Source organism: Mixophyes fleayi, chromosome 4 (assembly GCF_038048845.1).
Source record: "Mixophyes fleayi isolate aMixFle1 chromosome 4, aMixFle1.hap1, whole genome shotgun sequence".
Taxonomy (NCBI): domain Eukaryota; kingdom Metazoa; phylum Chordata; class Amphibia; order Anura; family Limnodynastidae; genus Mixophyes; species Mixophyes fleayi.
This window is the reverse complement of record NC_134405.1, coordinates 329,431,351-329,449,992: the sequence shown is the minus strand read 5'-3', so window position 1 is coordinate 329,449,992 and position 18,642 is coordinate 329,431,351. Positions and strand designations below refer to the sequence as shown.

The 18,642-nt window shown below is 42.0% G+C and overlaps 2 protein-coding genes across 2 annotated transcripts in view; both read right to left on the bottom strand.

The window, feature by feature from the left end:
- Positions 1-18,642, bottom strand: part of TMEM178B (transmembrane protein 178B) — a 321,902-nt gene that overhangs the window by 244,668 nt on the left and 58,592 nt on the right. The gene's annotated exons all lie outside the window — the stretch shown is intronic.
- The window catches only part of LOC142149600 (uncharacterized), a 41,955-nt gene continuing 24,048 nt past the window's right edge, over positions 736-18,642 (bottom strand). Inside the window, exons 3-4 of the mRNA XM_075204922.1 lie at positions 4,739-4,773; positions 736-3,438 (exon numbers count right to left, since the gene is read on the bottom strand). Of these exons, the coding sequence (XP_075061023.1) occupies positions 1,818-3,438; positions 4,739-4,773 (1,656 nt within the window). The 3' untranslated portion in view covers positions 736-1,817. The remainder of the gene's footprint in view (positions 3,439-4,738; positions 4,774-18,642) is intronic.

Here is an 18,642-nt window from a genome sequence, read left to right as displayed (position 1 = left end):
ATTTACACTTACAAAATATTGTTTTATGATCAAATATGATGCACTTTGAGCCACAAAATGATTACTGACACCTGAAACTGCTAAAATCTGTTTTGTGTGTCACACGTCTGACATCTCCTAATCCTATAAAGATGGGGAAACCTTGTTTAAAAGAGATATGTTTTCTTAGTCAAATAAGGGCTGATATTAGTATGAGCCAAATTTGTTAGTTGTAGTGAAACAAATGGTATAAAGGATAATTCCATATTCAAAAACGTGGCTTTTATTAAATATATTGTGCCCAATCATACACGTGTGCTAATGTAATTTAGTATCTGAGCTTCAGTTTCGAGGATCCAGCAATGTGTGGCCTCCTGTGCAGTAATATTGTTTAGTTTGGTTGCTGTGGGTGACTGTCCTGCCCACCCCCTAACACTTCAAACCCCATTTTGTGTTACCTTCTCTGCAGCCGTTAGCTGTGTGCAGGATTCAGTAACTGGCTGATGCTCCCATGCTGCAGGTAGCTTAGTGAGAGACAGATATTGATCAGTGCAGCTATTGGATACATATTTGTAATTAATAATATCAGTAGTATTATTCTGCCACAAGTATTGCACATATTGCTGTGATATTACTACAAGGTGTCCTTCCCTTTTATATCTGCATATTACAAAAACACAAAGTCAGAAAACTGTCACTGGGAATTATAGAAGCTCTTATTTCTAAGGTCACAAGTAAAACAAAAAAACAGACACATTTATAGATCAAATATCAGATTTATTACAACTATTTAAAAATAAAAACAGACAAAGCATAATATGGGCTGGTGCAAACATGAAAATCCCCATAATATTACAAGGCATACACACAGCATGCTATTTACAACTGGAATATAAGCTGAGTTGTTGTGATGTAGGGGGACAGTTACGATTTGTTGGCAGTTAAAGAGGCGGAGCTTACAAAAAAGTGGGTGGTGTTTCACCCAGAATTGGTCCGTTCTAGGCAGATTGGCGCTGGTTTGGGGCAGATCAGTGGTGGCATTTATTTTGTCTCGATTTCACATGTCTAACATTGGGAAATAAATGCATTTGCAATTTTCTGCAAGACACACACCACATACCTCATAACATTTACAATTAAAAAATGGGAATAATTTAGGCAGAGGGCTGCTATAATTATGAAACAGAGAACTAAGACATGCATACGACATACAGTGTGCTCTATATAAAAACACACTATTCATTCCTTGGGGTGTCAAATCATATATAAATGCCTATTCACCACATTCAGTGTATTCCAGATGCAATAAATAGGAAATCTTTGTTAAAGATTTACATTGGCAAAAACCAGGCCAGGAGCCCTAATTATTAATTAAATAATTTTATCATGGCCCCACCCCATCCCCATTCTTCCATTCCCATTTTAACCTCCAAAGACTGTTACTGTTCCATGAAAATCACTACTGTTGGGAGGTATGTTGTATGTTTACATGTACTTTATTATAGACACAAAATAAGAATAAATCATGATGACTGATATTCCATTAACACATCTGTGGAAAGAGGGATGCTGGGAGTTGTAGTCCAGTCCCTGCCTGATGAAGTAATACTGGAGAGATCACAGTTACATATATTTATAACTGGAACCTCTCCTGGACACACATGTAACACACCCATAAGAAGACTAACGTGGGAAAGTTGGTCATACAAGTATCTAGATCCTAGAGCAGGAGGAGCTCAGCTGTAGCTCCACCCACTGCTGCATCCTATAGGCTGCATGTTCCACCAATCAGTTTCCCCTTCCTGTGATGTCACCAGTCTCTGGGCAGATATCCTATATTATGGTAATTTCTCCCAGCTCCTGACTCCCCCATATATCTTTATACAACCATCCTGTACACACAATGCAGCATGAAGGGGCTCAGTGAAGGTGGCAGTGATGGTGTGTAAGTGTCTGATCGGGTCACACAGAGCATAAAAGGACAGCTGTCCAGCCTCATAATCCAGATATATCCTCAATCTATCACAGGGAGTAATGTCAAGTGACCGGATCCCTTTATTATCATGTATCACTGAATACTGATTATTATTCCTCATCAAACACCAGGACTTGTTATTAATTCCAATGCCTGACTGACGTCCTCTCCTGTCTATACTGGGATAACACATCCCTACCCTCCACCAACCTTGTTTACTGAGCTCCACTTCCCAGTAATGTCGCCCTGAGGAAAATCTCCTGGTGCTTATTACCTGATTATACTCAAATCTCTCTGGTGTTTCTGGATGATTCTGGTTTATATCTGACCTGGATGCAGTTTTCCTGTCACCTGATATATGTATATTATTACCAGCTGTGTTTACATCCAGTAATATGTCTGTAGGTTCCTCCACATAGATCCCTGTATTTATACCTGTTATTATATCAGATAATGTATGTATTCTCTCTGAGATGAGAGCTACATCCAGATCTCCTACATCACGGACCTGGTCATCATGTCTCTCTCTGACCTCAGTATCACACAGGTCACCTGTGTCTGATTCCTGTAAGACAGTCACTGGATCAGACATGCTACACAGCTCCTCAATGTGACGCATCTTCCTGGACAGCTCGTCCTTCTTTATTTCCAGCTGCTGGATCAGATCAGAGACTGAGAGTGAAACGCTCTCTTCCTGCCTGGAGATCTCACTCAGGACTCTCTTCTCTAGGTCATCCAGCTGTCTCCTGATGTCTCTAAACAGGGCAGTGACTGTCTCTGTTACACCTGCTGCTTTTTCCTGATCTTCTCTCCTGCGCTTCTGCACTCTCTGGACTCTTCTCTCAGTCTCCTCTCTCTTTGTGGTCAGTTTCTGCAGAACATTTCTCAGTTTCTTCTTCTTCTTCTCAGAGGCATTATCCAGTGACTCTATCTGATGTCCTTTGTGTTCCCCGATCAGACAGCAGGACACACAGATACAGACAGAGTCCTCAGTGCAGTAATACTCCAGGATCTTCTTATGGACGGAGCATTTCCTGTTCCCCAGGGAAGTGGTGGGATCAGATAAGACGTGTTCTGCTGACTTGCTGTGTACTCTCAGGTGATTATCACACAGAGAAGCCTCACACAACAGACAGGATTTAGCAGCAGGTACAGGAGAGTGAATACAGTAAGTGCAGAAGATCCCAGTCTCCTCCTGATCTGGCTGAGTAGACAGAAATCTCCCCACTATGTTACACAGAGGAATGTTCCTTATCAGTGCAGGATGCTCCTGACACTCTGCTCTGCATTCAGGACAGATATAAACTCCAGACCCCTCCTGTGTATCCAGCACACGATCTATACAGACCCGGCAGAAGTTGTGTCCACATCTCAGTGTTACAGGATCTGTATAAATGTTCAGGCAGATGGAACAGTCCAGCTCCTGTCTCAGATCAGCAGACGCCATCGCTGACAGCAGAAGAGAGAAATGAAACTGAAAGTCTCTGACACCAGAGGGTGTGTTTCACATATTTATATAGGGCGAGGCTGAACTTGTTATTAACATTATATCTCAGTGCTTAATTAATGATTGAATGTACTTCTTATGGCCTAATTGTCATTAAGGAAAGTAAGGCAAAAAAGCAGTAAATTTTCTCCTGGACAAACCATGTTACAACGCAAGGGGTGCAAATTAGTTTATTTTGCAGATAAGTTAAATACTGGCTGTTTTTTCTTGTAGCACACAAATACTTGATAGCTTTATTTTTACACTGAAGTCTAAAGTTGATCTACGACTTACCGTATCCCAACTATAAATCTGTTCCCACATTATAAATTTACCTCCCCCTCCAATGCAAGATGGTTTTGCCCAGGTGCAAAGTTACTCCTTTTTTTATGCTTTAATCTCCTTAATAACTCAGGCCCTTAATGTTTAAATATAATTTTGTCCTTCCAGCATATGTCATACATTTATTAGTTTCACTTCTTTTTATTTACAAAGAAATCAATGTAAGCAAATTATATATATATCATAGTTGCCAACCTTTGAAGATTGGTTTCCGGGAGTGTGGCGTGGAGGAGTGTGTGAGGGGGCGGGGTTCCGCGTAACACGTCATTTTGGCCCTGCCCCCTGTGATGTACCGACGCTGATGCGTCATTTTACCAGGGGGGGGGCAGGCCAAAACGATGCGAGTCCTGGAGAATCGCATCATGGAGGCTTGAAATCTGCCCATTTCACTAGAAAGTGGGCAGATGCGGTCGAATTGTCAGCTCTCCCTGGAGTCTGGGAGACCTACCCGGATTTCGGAAGTCTCCCGGACATTTCGGGAGAGTTGTGTATATATATATATATACATATATATATATATATATATATATATATACAATAAATAGTAAGTTCCAGTCAGCGTTCCAGTCAAATCAGCCCATTCTTCTCAATCAGAAAAGGAGCTATCCAGCTATGACAAACCAAATAGAGCCAGAGAGCGCTCATTGGGGCAGATTCAATTGAGAAAAAATCCGCGCGAGGTGTCTCCAGAACGGCTGATTTTCTTTTCCAGAAATCTCACTCATATTTATCAAAATAAGTGTTAATATTTATTGTACTACCGTTAAAAAATGTGTGGCCACCACACCTCGCACAGTTTTTTTATTACTTGAATCTGCCCCATAGTGTTATATTTCCAGATACCATATAACATGGAGAATTTTATAAGTAAACTGTGTACAGTTAATAAAACCAAGTAAAGCTTATATGTGCAGATTCCTTCCTTATCTCCCTCTGACTTGCTTGGACTTAGTCACATAATATCGAATCCAATATTGGAATAAAAGTTGACCTGAAGAATAAACAGCAAGACACAAAAATAGGCACAAGTGGGATTTAAAAAATGTTTTATTGCACAAACTGGTAAAACCCTTACATTAATACATTAATACATTAATAGAAAAGTTTTTCGCTTATCTGTAACCATGTTGGAAGCTGCAAACTGTATCATGTGGATGAGGATGACTTGTCATAAACCAGGCGCATCTGATGGAGGCGGATGCATCTCGAGATGTGAGCGGCTCTGTATATGGGCGGAAATACGCTATCTGGCATCTTACAACAATGTAGGCAAGTCGGTAAGTCAGATACGTAAGTATTAGCTCTAAGGACTTGATGATGAAACGATTCTCACAACTTCATTGTATTTCGATATTTGTTTTAATACACAAAACACAAAATATCTCAATCAAAAAGTCTTAACTGAAATTATATTTCAGAAATAAGTTTATGTAGGCTCAGAAATTTTGATTGCCAGCACTTGAAATTGTATCGATATGAGGGGTCTATTTATCAGCCAGTATTAAGTCCATATTTGCCATCTTTGGCAAATTGGCTTCCGGGAGATCCTGGGGGGAGGTTGGCGTGTGGGGGCGGAGCTCAGCAAATTGCCACAATGACGCGTGAATCGCTTCCTATGCTCCACCCCGGCACTTAACTAACGAAGGAGCCAGGAGGACTCCCAAGAAATTCGGGAGTCTCCCGGACATTCTATAGATCTCTATAGAAGCAGCGAAAAAACAATTTATTGAAATGCGCCCCTAGAATGTGAGCTCTCACTGTCAGTGTGCTCTCTACCTTATGTCTCATGTCTGTCTTCTTTCTGATTACCTTGTATGTCCTTCTCATGTATGATGCTGAATGGTTTCTGTCCATGTGATTTGTTCTGTAAACTGCATCCATGCATTTATAATTCTCCTAAATTGTTCACTGTATCTGCCATGATGCTCACTGTTCTCTTATGTGTCAAATATGTCAGGCACTATGGAATCTGTGGCACAATATGAATAAATGATAATGATGATGATAATAATGTGCTCCCTATGGTATAATATAAGGATATTAGAAGCCATGGAGGGCGCAGTGGGCAGGGAGCTATGATGTCACTGGTCGCGCTGCGGTAAGTAGTTGCAGACGGAGCGAGTTTCCTTCGCTGCTTCCATCATTATATCAGGGAGACTCAAACATTAAAGGGAGTGTCAGCCAATGCGCTGTATCAGTGCTCGGCCGGTGACCAGAGCACCAGGGGGGGCAGGAAGGCAGGAAGGCAGTAAACGTGTCAGCTCAGTTACTAGGAGGTGACACAACCCTTCTGTTCACATGTACCAGTTATAGCAAGTCAAGAACTACATTGGTGTTGTATTCAGCGACCAGCCTTTGATTATGTCAAATGGGGAATGCCTGACCCTATTCTGTAAAATGAAGAGAGCGCTGGTACGCCCCTGTAAATACGCCCACTCCACCTCTTTATTTACATACCTCATTAAGTTAAACAAACTGAAATGCATTTATTCAGGAACGCCCCTGTTATGTCCAGCTTCTCTCATCAGAGCATACTTGCTTACTTTAAGTGTAGCCCGGGAGAGGGGCGTGATTAGAGGGCGGGAGGGGGCGGGGCGCAGCCAAACGCATCATTTTGCACACACACTCCCCCCCCCCCCTGCGACGAAAATGCAATTTTGGCGCGGGGGTGGGGCCAAAATGGCATGATTCGCCGCAAATCGAGTCATTTAGGCTAGGCAGATGCGGGAGACTTGCCTGCTCTCCCGTGAGACCGACCCGAATTTCGGGAGAGTTGGCAAGTATGCATCAGAGCAATATTCTTGCACTCCGCCAGACACCAACAATTTCCTTTTATAATTTCCTTGCGCGTTGCATACAATAATAACAACACAATGTAACAAACTTTATTCACACTGCAGCTTGTACATTATTCTATATAGTAGATGTAAATAGCTTGAATATTGTTTAAGATAGGAAGACATCTTGAATATGAGTATGGTTTCTACCATGGTGTCCAGTAATTGTTAGTTAAGCCACTGCTTGCAGGGCAGAGCTAAGCACTATAGGATTGCTCTGCAAGTTTAGCTTTTTATATATTTTTGTACAGGGCAGAGTCTAATGAGTATATTGCCTAAAGGTTCCCAGCCATGGTCAGATCCATCCACTCATGAGTCTGAGGGCTAGATTTACTAAACTGCGGGTTTTAAAAAGTGGGGATGTTGCCTATAGCAACCAATCAGATTCTAGCTGTCATTTATTTAGTATCTTCTACAAAATGACAGCTAGAATCTGATTGGTTGCTATAGGCAACATCCCTGAGTCATTGGCCGACTGCATTGTCCATAAGATTTTCTTAAAATTAAATGCAATTTTAGCTCTGCAGTTTTTTTAGTAGGAAGGTAAAAAATAAAAAAAGTACATGGAAAAAAAATTGTTTTAAATGAAACATTAGCCACAAGTGCTTACCATGGATTGGGGAGGTGACCTAATAAGTCACAGCTACAAGGATTAATGTGCAGTTATCTGGAGTCATCTTCCATCTCGCACATAGAGTGCAGTCAACATAAACAATTACAACATTGGCTGCGTGTGAAATACACAAAGATGTTCTGCGTTACCCAGAAGTGTGAGTTAAAGAAGGAAAATATTCTACACAATAACACAGTGGTTCCCAAACTTTTGCAGTTCGCGGCACCCTTAGAGTCTCCATAATTTTTTCAAGGCACCCCTCCAAAATAATTATCAAGCAGTCCCGTTTTATAAGCTGTCAAAAAAACGTAATAAGTATTTAGGTCAGGACAGAGATACTTATTTAGTTGTATGCAAAAAATAATACACATAAAACCAGGGGAAAATAATTTTTTTATATATATTTTTTTCAATTATATTTCTGTCAAACAACAATTTACAGCTAACTCACACTGTGCCCCCTCTGCATCTCCACATATTCTGTGCCTCCTCTGCATCTCCACATACTCTGTGCCCCCTCTGCATCTCCACATATTCTGTGCCTCCTCTGCATCCACACACTCTGTGCCCTCTGCATCCCCACACACTGTGTTCCTCTACATCCACACACTCTGTGCCCCTCTGCATCCACACACTCTGTGCCCCTCTGCATCCACACACTCTGTGCCCCTCTGCATCCACACACACTGTGCCCCTCTGCATCCATACACTCAGTGCCCCTCTGCATCCACACACTCTGTGTCCCTCTGCATCCACACACTATGTGTCCCTCTGCATCCACACACTCTGTGTCCCTCTGCATCCACACACTCTGTGCCCTCTGCATCCCCACACACTGTGTTCCTCTACATCCACACACTCTGTGCCCCTCTGCATCCACACACTCTGTGCCCTCTGCATCCCCACACACTGTGTTCCTCTACATCCACACACTCTGTGCCCCCCTGCATCCACACACTCTGTGCTCCTCTGCATCCACACACACTGGGCCCCTCTGCATCCACACACACTGTGCCCCTCTGCATCCATACACTCAGTGCCCCTCTGCATCCACACACTCTGTGTCCCTCTGCATCCACACACTATGTGTCCCTCTGCATCCACACACTATGTGTCCCTCTGCATCCACACACTGTGTCCCTCTGCATCCACACACTCTGTTTTATATATATTTTTTTCAATTATATTTCTGTCAAACAACAATTTACAGCTAACTCACACTGTGCCCCCTCTGCATCTCCACATACTCTGTGCCCCCTCTGCATCCACACACTCTGTGCCCCCCTGCATCCACACACTCTGCCCCCTCTGCATCCACACACACTGTGCCCCTCTGCATCCACACACTCAGTGCCCCTCTGCATCCACACACTCTGTGTCCCTCTGCATCCACACACTCTGTGCCCCCCTGCATCCACACACTCTGTGCCCCCCTGCATCCACACACTCTGTGCCCCCTCTGCATCCAGACACTCTGCCCCTTCTCATGCTGCCCCCTCTGCCCCCTCTCACGCTGTCCCCTCTGCCCCCTCTCACGCTGTTCCCTCTGCCACGCTGCCTCCTCTCACGCTGTCCCCCTCCTCTGCTCTCTGTCCCCCTCCTCTGCCCTCTGTCACGCTGTCTCCCTCCTCTGCTTTCTGTCCCCCTCCTCTGCCCTCTTTCACGCTGTCCCCCTCCTCTGCCCTCTGCCACACTGTCCCCCTTCTCTGCCCTCTGCCACACTGTCCCCCTCCTCTGCCCTCTTTCACGCTGTCCCCCTCCTCTGCCACAGGGGTGCCGCTGGCCAGCCAGAGAAAAAAACCAAACAAAACAAAAACTTACCAAGCCTCGCAGCGCCGGGACCCAGCATTCGCCTCTCACGCAGCTTATCACTGAAGCCAGCCAGAGAAAAAACCAAACAAAACAAAAACTTACCAAGCCTCACGCCCATAAGCTGCGTGAGAGCGGAGGATACTGGGTCCCAGCGCCCGGATCCGCAAGGCTTGGTAAGTTTTTGTTTTGTTTGGGTTTTTCTCTGGCTGGCCCGCGGCACCCCTGGGAGCCGCACACTTTGGGAACCACTGCAATAACACATAGGGACATATTTATTATTCACAATTTCAGCCCATTAATTAACATCTCTTATTGACACTTTTTGCAGCAATAGGAGATGCAGTTTCGGATTGATATATTATTATCCAAATGCCGGGACAACTCCTCCAATAAGAGGCTGTCCTGGACTCTATAGTAAATAATAATATAGCTTTTGCCTCCTGCAGCGAAATACAACTTGCGGGTTCCTCCCTGGCATTGCTCATTTCACATGTGCGCCCTTACGTAAGCGGCATTGTAGACATGGATAACAGCGGTAACGCCATCCTCAGCTGGCATTAGCAAGCTCCAAAATGGTAAGATTTCTGTGCTCGATAAATTCCCCCAGTTCACCACCCCCATAGAGAACTAAGAGGAAGGTGGTATTGAGCGTTATGCATGAGAGACATTTATAAATTGATACAATACTATAATTTGCCTTAAGCATGCATTTCCACATGACTTAAGGCTTCATATTGCTTAACATATAAGTACCATAGCTATGAAGATACCGGGTTTAATGTAACCCTCTGTGCCGCACAGCTGCCCTACCTGGTACCTCTCCAATGTTCAAAATCACCCAGGCAAAAATATCCGAAATAAAATAAATACATTTATTTAACAGAATGGTAGCACCAGACAGCAATAAACATCTTTAAATAATAATCTGCAGCAAATAACACTACAGTCTGGCACAGACAACATACAGGGTATAAACACCTCACCAGTATCCTAATCAATCTCAGGGACTGCTGTCCATCCATCCAAGCTTCTCCCCCTCCCTCCTTTGAGGCTACCAGCAAAGCAGTGGTCCTGAGTCACTGTCACTCCGCTTTTGGCGGACACACAACTCCCCAAGACCTGGAGAGGTAGATCAGGGCAACGGCAGTACTCCAGGGACCATTTGTCCCTTTCCTGTCAGGGGCAGAGATCTGGATCTCAACGCCAGCCTGACTTCAGCTATCATTGGGTAGTGAATGCCAATTTGCTGTTCTCTGGAGTTGGCATTTAAAGGCAGAAATTACATTCCTTGGAGTTTCAGGACCTGCTTGATTGGTCCTTTTCTGTGTTTACTTTTTCATCGATAAACATACAAAGAGATAGCAGATGAGCCACTCTTGATATAATTAAGCATATGTTTTTTTCTGTGGCTAAACAGCAGAGTTCGTTTAAACAGGAGAGATCGCAATTCAGACACATTTACATTTAAATACACAATGCAGTCCTCTGTAATTAAACATAGAGCTCTATCTGTGGACCTTTTCCCTAACTTAATACATGAGACCCCCTGGTGTGATGTACATTCATACAGGACTGGTGGACAATAATCCTTTTGCCTAGGTGGAAACAATGGACTAGTCTGCAAGATAAGAAAAACATGCAGCAGACATTTTTTTTTTTTTTAAAAAAAAACATTTTATTGAAGAAGTTCAGAAACATTCAATACAATAAGATTTATATGCATTAAGATTCAATTGCATGTATGATTAACGTACAAGAATATTCACATTATTACTTATTCGGTGGGTATAATTACCGAAAAGCAGCCTTGATTAACAATCTTGTTGTATTTGTCGTAAGAGTAGTATCAATGATACAGTGCTGTACTTGATTGAGGAATTGATAATTCATTTTTATGAACATCATTTTTTCAACGTTCTGAGGAAGCAACCTCCTTCGCCGCTCACTGACCAGGTTCCCCGCTGCACTAAAAACTCTTTCCGAGTACACACTGGAGGGGGGACAACTCAGGTAAAATAGAGCCAGTTTGTACAGGGGCTTCCAAACTGCCTTTTTTTTCCTGCCAGTAACAATATGGACTGTCTGACATGTCTATTTGGATGGTGTCAGCAAAATAATCCTCCACCATTTTTTCTATTGTGACAGCATCCAATGCAGCAACAGTAGACATGTCTGCAATGATTGGCAGGTCCTTCAGTCCGGACCAGATGTTATCAGCATCCCCGCCAGCGGGTCTTTTAGAAAAACTGAGCTTTTTCCTCGCAGCTTTATCCTCCAAATTTTTGTTTTCCATTATATGTAGCACAAGAGAGCGTACCCCTAAGCCACACACACTCGGCAAAGCCTTTAAAAATTATATGCGGCGCAGGAGAGTACCACTGGACTTATACTGCTGAATCAGTGAACTTTGTAATATTGCAGTACCACTGGACTTATACTGCAGAATCAGTGAACTTTGTAATATATCAGTACCACTGGACTTATACTGCAGAATCAGTGAACTTTGTAATATTGCAGTACCACTGGACTTATACTGCAGAATCAGTGAACTTTGTAATATTGCAGTACCACTGGACTTTTACTGCTGAATCAGTGAACTTTGTAATATTGCAGTACCACTGGTGGACTTATACTGCAGAATCAGTGAACTTTGTAATATTGCAGTACCAATGGACTTATACTGCAGGATTGTTTTTGGATATTTTTTTTTTTAATTTCTTTTTTATATAATTATTTATTTTTTATTTTTTTTATAACATTTTTTAAATTTTTTTATAACTTGGAAATAATGGGGAAATAACAATGCCCTTAGAAGGACAGAGCACAGGACACAGCACCACTGGACTGAACAGGACACAGCACAGGACCCAGCAGCACCACTGAACTCAGAAGGACAGAGCACAGCACACAGCACCACTGGACTGAGCACAGCACAGCACAGCACAGGATATAGCAGGGCAGAGGACCACCTAACACAACCTCCCTCTACCCTGATCAATGCCTGAGTGAAGATGGCGGCGACCAGCGGGGAATTTATAGAATCTGAGTATCGCGAGATCCGACAACGGGATTATGACTCGGAGCCTCGCTTTCAGTTTTACAATTGGCGGGAATACCCGGATCTGTCTCGGATCCGGCTCGGATCGGCAAGGTTCGGGTGGGCTCGGATTTCAGATATCCGAGCCCGCTCATCCCTAGTAATAACATTCCAGGAAAACATTAAAGAGACATCGAAGTGCGGGGAGACCAGAAGAGAAGGACAGACCAGGGGGTAAATGTATGAATCTCCGATTTTTTTCAACTCACCGGAAATCGGCGACTTTGCAGTGAAAATTTAAAGCGGGGATGGCTTGTAAAGGCGGCAAGTTTGCCTTTACAAGCCATCGCCGCTTTAAATTTTACCTGCAAAATCGCCGATTTCCGGTGAGTTGAAAAAATCGGAGATTCATACATTTACCCCCAAATCTCCTTCCCTATAATAGAATTGGGGGGTCTTGAAGAAATATTGTAAACCAGAGTGTTTGGTGGAAACAATCATGTAGCTGTGTTCGCAGTCAAGTACTTACAATGTTTATATAACTTTCCCATGTTTCGAAGAATTTACAAGTTAATTTTCCTTTCTGGAGAGACTCCTCTAACCAGTCGATCCGCAAAAGAAAATACATCTTCTCCTTAAATAAGTCTAATGTTGGAGGGGAATTTTGAATCCACATATGCTGGCAGACATTTTAACTACTTACAAACAGAATATATACAAGTTTAAATATGACTGACAAATATGGGGAACCAGAGGGCTAAAAAAAAGTATATGTTTTTATAGTCCACAGTTTGTAAGAAATGAGGTGCAGACTGGTTAAGGTGGTATTAATACCTCGTTTCACCACAATAACGTTACAGCAAAATCACCACCAAGGATCTGCTGGAGATTCATGTGGGAATACAATAGTTTATAATATCTTTACATGTTTAAATCTGATGGTATCTTTGGTTTCTGGATACTTAAATGTAAAATGTCCCATAAAAGTAAACTAAAATGACATGAAAAAAATGTTTTGGTTGCAAAAAATACATGCGTTGTTCAAAATTCCAAAAAGGTATTCTACTTTTTTATGAGAATTTGACGCTGTTTCAGCGAAGTTTACTGACGATATTTAACATTATATCAATAGACGGCTGCTGTCAGTTATCTTAATATAAGCATCAGACAGAGTATACAATAGGTACTTTATATGTAAATAGGGTACATTATGTGGTACTTATTCCATTTATCTCTAAAAGTCCAGTAAAAATTTCAACAGAGAGCAGTACCTCTGAGGTAATTTGTAATTATCAACACGAAAATAAAAATAAAATGAGCGCCATTGTGGCACGGTGGTTAGCATTGCTGCCTCACAGCGCTGGGGTCATGGGTTCGATATGTGGACTTTTCTGGTTTCCTCCAACACTGCAAAGACATACTGGTCAGTTAATTGGCTACTACCTAAAATGAACCCTAGTATGTGTGTGTGCAGTAGATATATAGATTGTCAGATCCACTGGGGCAGGGACTGTGTGAATGATTAAATATTGTCTGTACAGCCCTGTGGAATATGTAGGTGCTATATGAATAACTGTTAATTAATAAATGGTGGAATACTTTCAAGGAATTACTATAAAACATGATATGCAAAGATCAGAATGCCTATATTGTATTTTCTGCAGTATGTCTGTTTACTTTCTATATTAAGGGAAATGTTACTACTCTGTGATTGCTAAAGTACTGTGTACAAACTAATCTCATTCCAAATATCACTTAGCAAAATGATTGTGTTCTCATGACTGAAGCTATCACCATAGTTGGGATAACACCCAATATTCCCTCTAAAATGAGCAAACTAGTTTTAAGGTGCATTTGACTGAGGTCTGATCACATAAAAGTATTCACTCTTCATCTCTTAGTCATCCAGAGTGTACCCAGATTTAAAGAGGACGGGGATAGATCAAGCTGTAGCCAATCAGATCTTCAGAATGGTCACAGCATCAGGAGATTAATGTTTACAGAACCTGTGGAAGTCGGTGACCTGTCCACTCCTGTGATGTCAATGAGGACAGGGCTGCATGTGACAGGGGCAGTGACATGATGTGAGGAGGGGAATGGAGGCAGCAGGAAGCCACAGACTGAGAGTTATATAGTGAAGGAGAAGAATCCCCCAGCAGCACAGAGTATATCAGGAGATGAGTGATGTGTTAGTGAGGACAGGGCTGCATGTGACAGGGACAGTGACATGATGTGAGGAGGGGAATGGAGGCAGCAGGAAGCATCATACTGAGAGTTATATAGTGGAAGGAGCAGGGTCCCCCAGCAGCACAGATTATATCAGGAGATGAGTGATATGTTAGTGAGGACAGGGCTGCATGTGACAGGGGCAGTGACATGATGTGAGGAGGGGAATGGAGGCAGTAGGAAGCCACAGACTGAGAGTTATATAATGGAAGGAGCAGGGTCCCCAGCAGCACAGGGTATAACAGAGGTAGACAGAGGACCTGGATCCACAACAACAGTGATGTGTAGTGATTTGACGCCTCTGTAAAACTGTTGCAAGAAAACTATATATGCTCTATATGAAGCAAAGTTTATACCTTCAACTTGATTTGATACAGAACTACTGACTATGTATTGCCCAAACATTTATAGAAAAATAGTCAAACTATACACATCAGCTGTCAAACAATAGAGCTTTATAACATGGGTGTATATAGGGGTATATGAATTGATACCGCATACCTTCCAACTGTCCTGATTTTGACAGGCCAGCACTGATTCACAGACCTCAAAAGGGGTCGAGCTTGCACGAAAGTGGGCAGAATTCACCCACAAGTTGATGTTTCTGAGAATATCAGGGCAGAGTCCAGCCTGACCAGGGGCTTCGCTTATTTTGTCTAGAGTTTGTGGGCCTGATTTATTAAGGAAAGTAAAGCAAACAGTAATTTTGAACCTTGGCAAAACCATGTTGTATTGGAAGGGGGAGGTAAATTTAAAATGTGAGGACAGATTTATAATTGGGGTAGAGCATATCCTAGCTCATCTTTTAATGTCAGTGTAAAAATAAACCTATCAAGTATTTGGGTCCTACATGAAAAAACAGTCAGTATTTCCCTTATGTGCAAAATAATAAACTCTTTTGCACTCCTTGCATTGTAACATGGTTTTGTCAAGGTACAAAGTTACTCATTTTTTTGCTTTACTTTCTTTAATGAATCAGGCCCTGCATGTCTAAATTTTGGGAGGTATGATGTTGTGTGTGAAGAGGGGGGGGGTGGGGTTCAATTAGGGATGTGCACCGGCGACTTTTGAGGTCTCGTGTTTTGTGTTTTGGATCCGGATTTTCGTTATTTTTGGGGTTCGGATTTGTCTCGCAAAACACTTGACGAAAGGTCTCGGTTCGGATTTAAGGTTTTGGATTCGGATTTTTTTGGAAAAAAACATAAAAAGTTTAAAAATCAAGTTTTTGGGCTTATTTTCACTCCTAGGCTATTATTAACCTCAATAACATTCAATAACAAGCATTTCCACTAATTTACAGTGTATTCTGAACACCTCACAATATAGTTATTAGTCCAAAACGTTGCAACAAGGTATCTTTCTGGACTGCGTAGAGGAGTGGGTCACCACAATATATATTAAAAACCCTGAACTTTTATGAATCGCACCAATAAATGTACCTGGACTGCGTAGAGGAGTGGGTCACCACAATATCTTAAAAACCCTGAACTTTTATGAATCGCACCAATAAATGTACCTGGACTGCGTATAGGAGTGGGTCACCACAAGATATATTAAAAACCCTGAACTTTTATGATTCGCACCAATAAATGTACCTGGACTGCGTAGAGGAGTGGGTCACCACAATATATATTAAAAACCCTGAACTTTTATGAATCGCACCAATAAATGTACCTGGACTGCGTAGAGGAGTGGCTCACCACAATATCTTAAAAACCCTGAACTTTTATGAATCGCACCAATAAATGTACCTGGACTGCGTAGAGGAGTGGGTCACCACAATATATATTAAAAACCCTGAACTTTTATGATTCGCACCAATAAATGTACCTGGACTGCGTAGAGGAGTGGGTCACCACAAGATATATTAAAAACCCTGAACTTTTATGATTCGCACCAATAATTGTACCTGGACTGCGTAGAGGAGTGGGTCACCACAATATCTTAAAAACCCTGAACTTTTATGAATCGCACCAATAAATGTACCTGGACTGCGTAGAGGAGTGGGTCACCACAATATATATTAAAAACCCTGAACTTTTATGATTCGCACCAATAAATGTACCTGGACTGCGTAGAGGAGTGGGTCACCACAAGATATATTAAAAACCCTGAACTTTTATGATTCGCACCAATAAATGTACCTGGACTGCGTAGAGGAGTGGGTCACCACAATATCTTAAAAACCCTGAACTTTTATGAATCGCACCAATAAATGTACCTGGACTGCGTAGAGGAGTGGGTCACCACAATATATATTAAAAACCCTGAACTTTTATGATTCGCACCAATAAATGTACCTGGACTGCGTAGAGGAGTGGGTCACCACAAGATATATTAAAAACCCTGAACTTTTATGATTCGCACCAATAAATGTACCTGGACTGCGTAGAGGAGTGGGTCACCACAATATCTATTAAAAACCCTGAACTTTTATGAATCGCACCAATAAATGTACCTGGACTGCGTAGAGGAGTGGGTCACCACAATATATATTAAAAACCCTGAACTTTTATGATTCGCACCAATAAATGTACCTGGACTGCGTAGAGGAGTGGGTCACCACAAGATATATTAAAAACCCTGAACTTTTATGATTCGCACCAATAAATGTACCTGGACTGCGTAGAGGAGTGGGTCACCACAATATCTATTAAAAACCCTAAACTTTTATGAATCGCACCAATAAATGTACCTGGACTGCGTAGAGGAGTGGGTCACCACAATATCTTAAAAACCCTGAACTTTTATGAATCGCACAATAAATGTACCTGGACTGCGTATAGGAGTGGGTCACCACAAGATATATTAAAAACCCTGAACTTTTATGATTCGCACCAATAATTGTACCTGGACTGCGTAGAGGAGTGGGTCACCACAATATATTAAAAACCCTGAACTTTTATGAATCGCACCAATAAATGTACCTGGACTGCGTAGAGGAGTGGGTCACCACAATATCTTAAAAACCCTGAACTTTTATGAATCGCACCAATAAATGTACCTGGACTGCGTATAGGAGTGGGTCACCACAAGATATATTAAAAACCCTGAACTTTTATGATTCGCACCAATAAATGTACCTGGACTGCGTAGAGGAGTGGGTCACCACAATATATATTAAAAACCCTGAACTTTTATGAATCGCACCAATAAATGTACCTGGACTGCGTAGAGGAGTGGCTCACCACAATATCTTAAAAACCCTGAACTTTTATGAATCGCACCAATAAATGTACCTGGACTGCGTAGAGGAGTGGGTCACCACAATATATATTAAAAACCCTGAACTTTTATGATTCGCACCAATAAATGTACCTGGACTGCGTAGAGGAGTGGGTCACCACAAGATATATTAAAAACCCTGAACTTTTATGATTCGCACCAATAATTGTACCTGGACTGCGTAGAGGAGTGGGTCACCACAATATCTTAAAAACCCTGAACTTTTATGAATCGCACCAATAAATGTACCTGGACTGCGTAGAGGAGTGGGTCACCACAATATATATTAAAAACCCTGAACTTTTATGATTCGCACCAATAAATGTACCTGGACTGCGTAGAGGAGTGGGTCACCACAAGATATATTAAAAACCCTGAACTTTTATGATTCGCACCAATAAATGTACCTGGACTGCGTAGAGGAGTGGGTCACCACAATATCTTAAAAACCCTGAACTTTTATGAATCGCACCAATAAATGTACCTGGACTGCGTAGAGGAGTGGGTCACCACAATATATATTAAAAACCCTGAACTTTTATGATTCGCACCAATAAATGTACCTGGACTGCGTAGAGGAGTGGGTCACCACAAGATATATTAAAAACCCTGAACTTTTATGATTCGCACCAATAAATGTACCTGGACTGCGTAGAGGAGTGGGTCACCACAATATCTATTAAAAACCCTGAACTTTTATGAATCGCACCAATAAATGTACCTGGACTGCGTAGAGGAGTGGGTCACCACAATATATATTAAAAACCCTGAACTTTTATGATTCGCACCAATAAATGTACCTGGACTGCGTAGAGGAGTGGGTCACCACAAGATATATTAAAAACCCTGAACTTTTATGATTCGCACCAATAAATGTACCTGGACTGCGTAGAGGAGTGGGTCACCACAATATCTATTAAAAACCCTGAACTTTTATGAATCGCACCAATAAATGTACCTGGACTGCGTATAGGAGTGGGTCACCACAAGATATATTAAAAACCCTGAACTTTTATGATTCGCACCAATAAATGTACCTGGACTGCGTAGAGGAGTGGGTCACCACAATATATCTTAAAAACCCTGAACTTTTATGAATCGCACCAATAA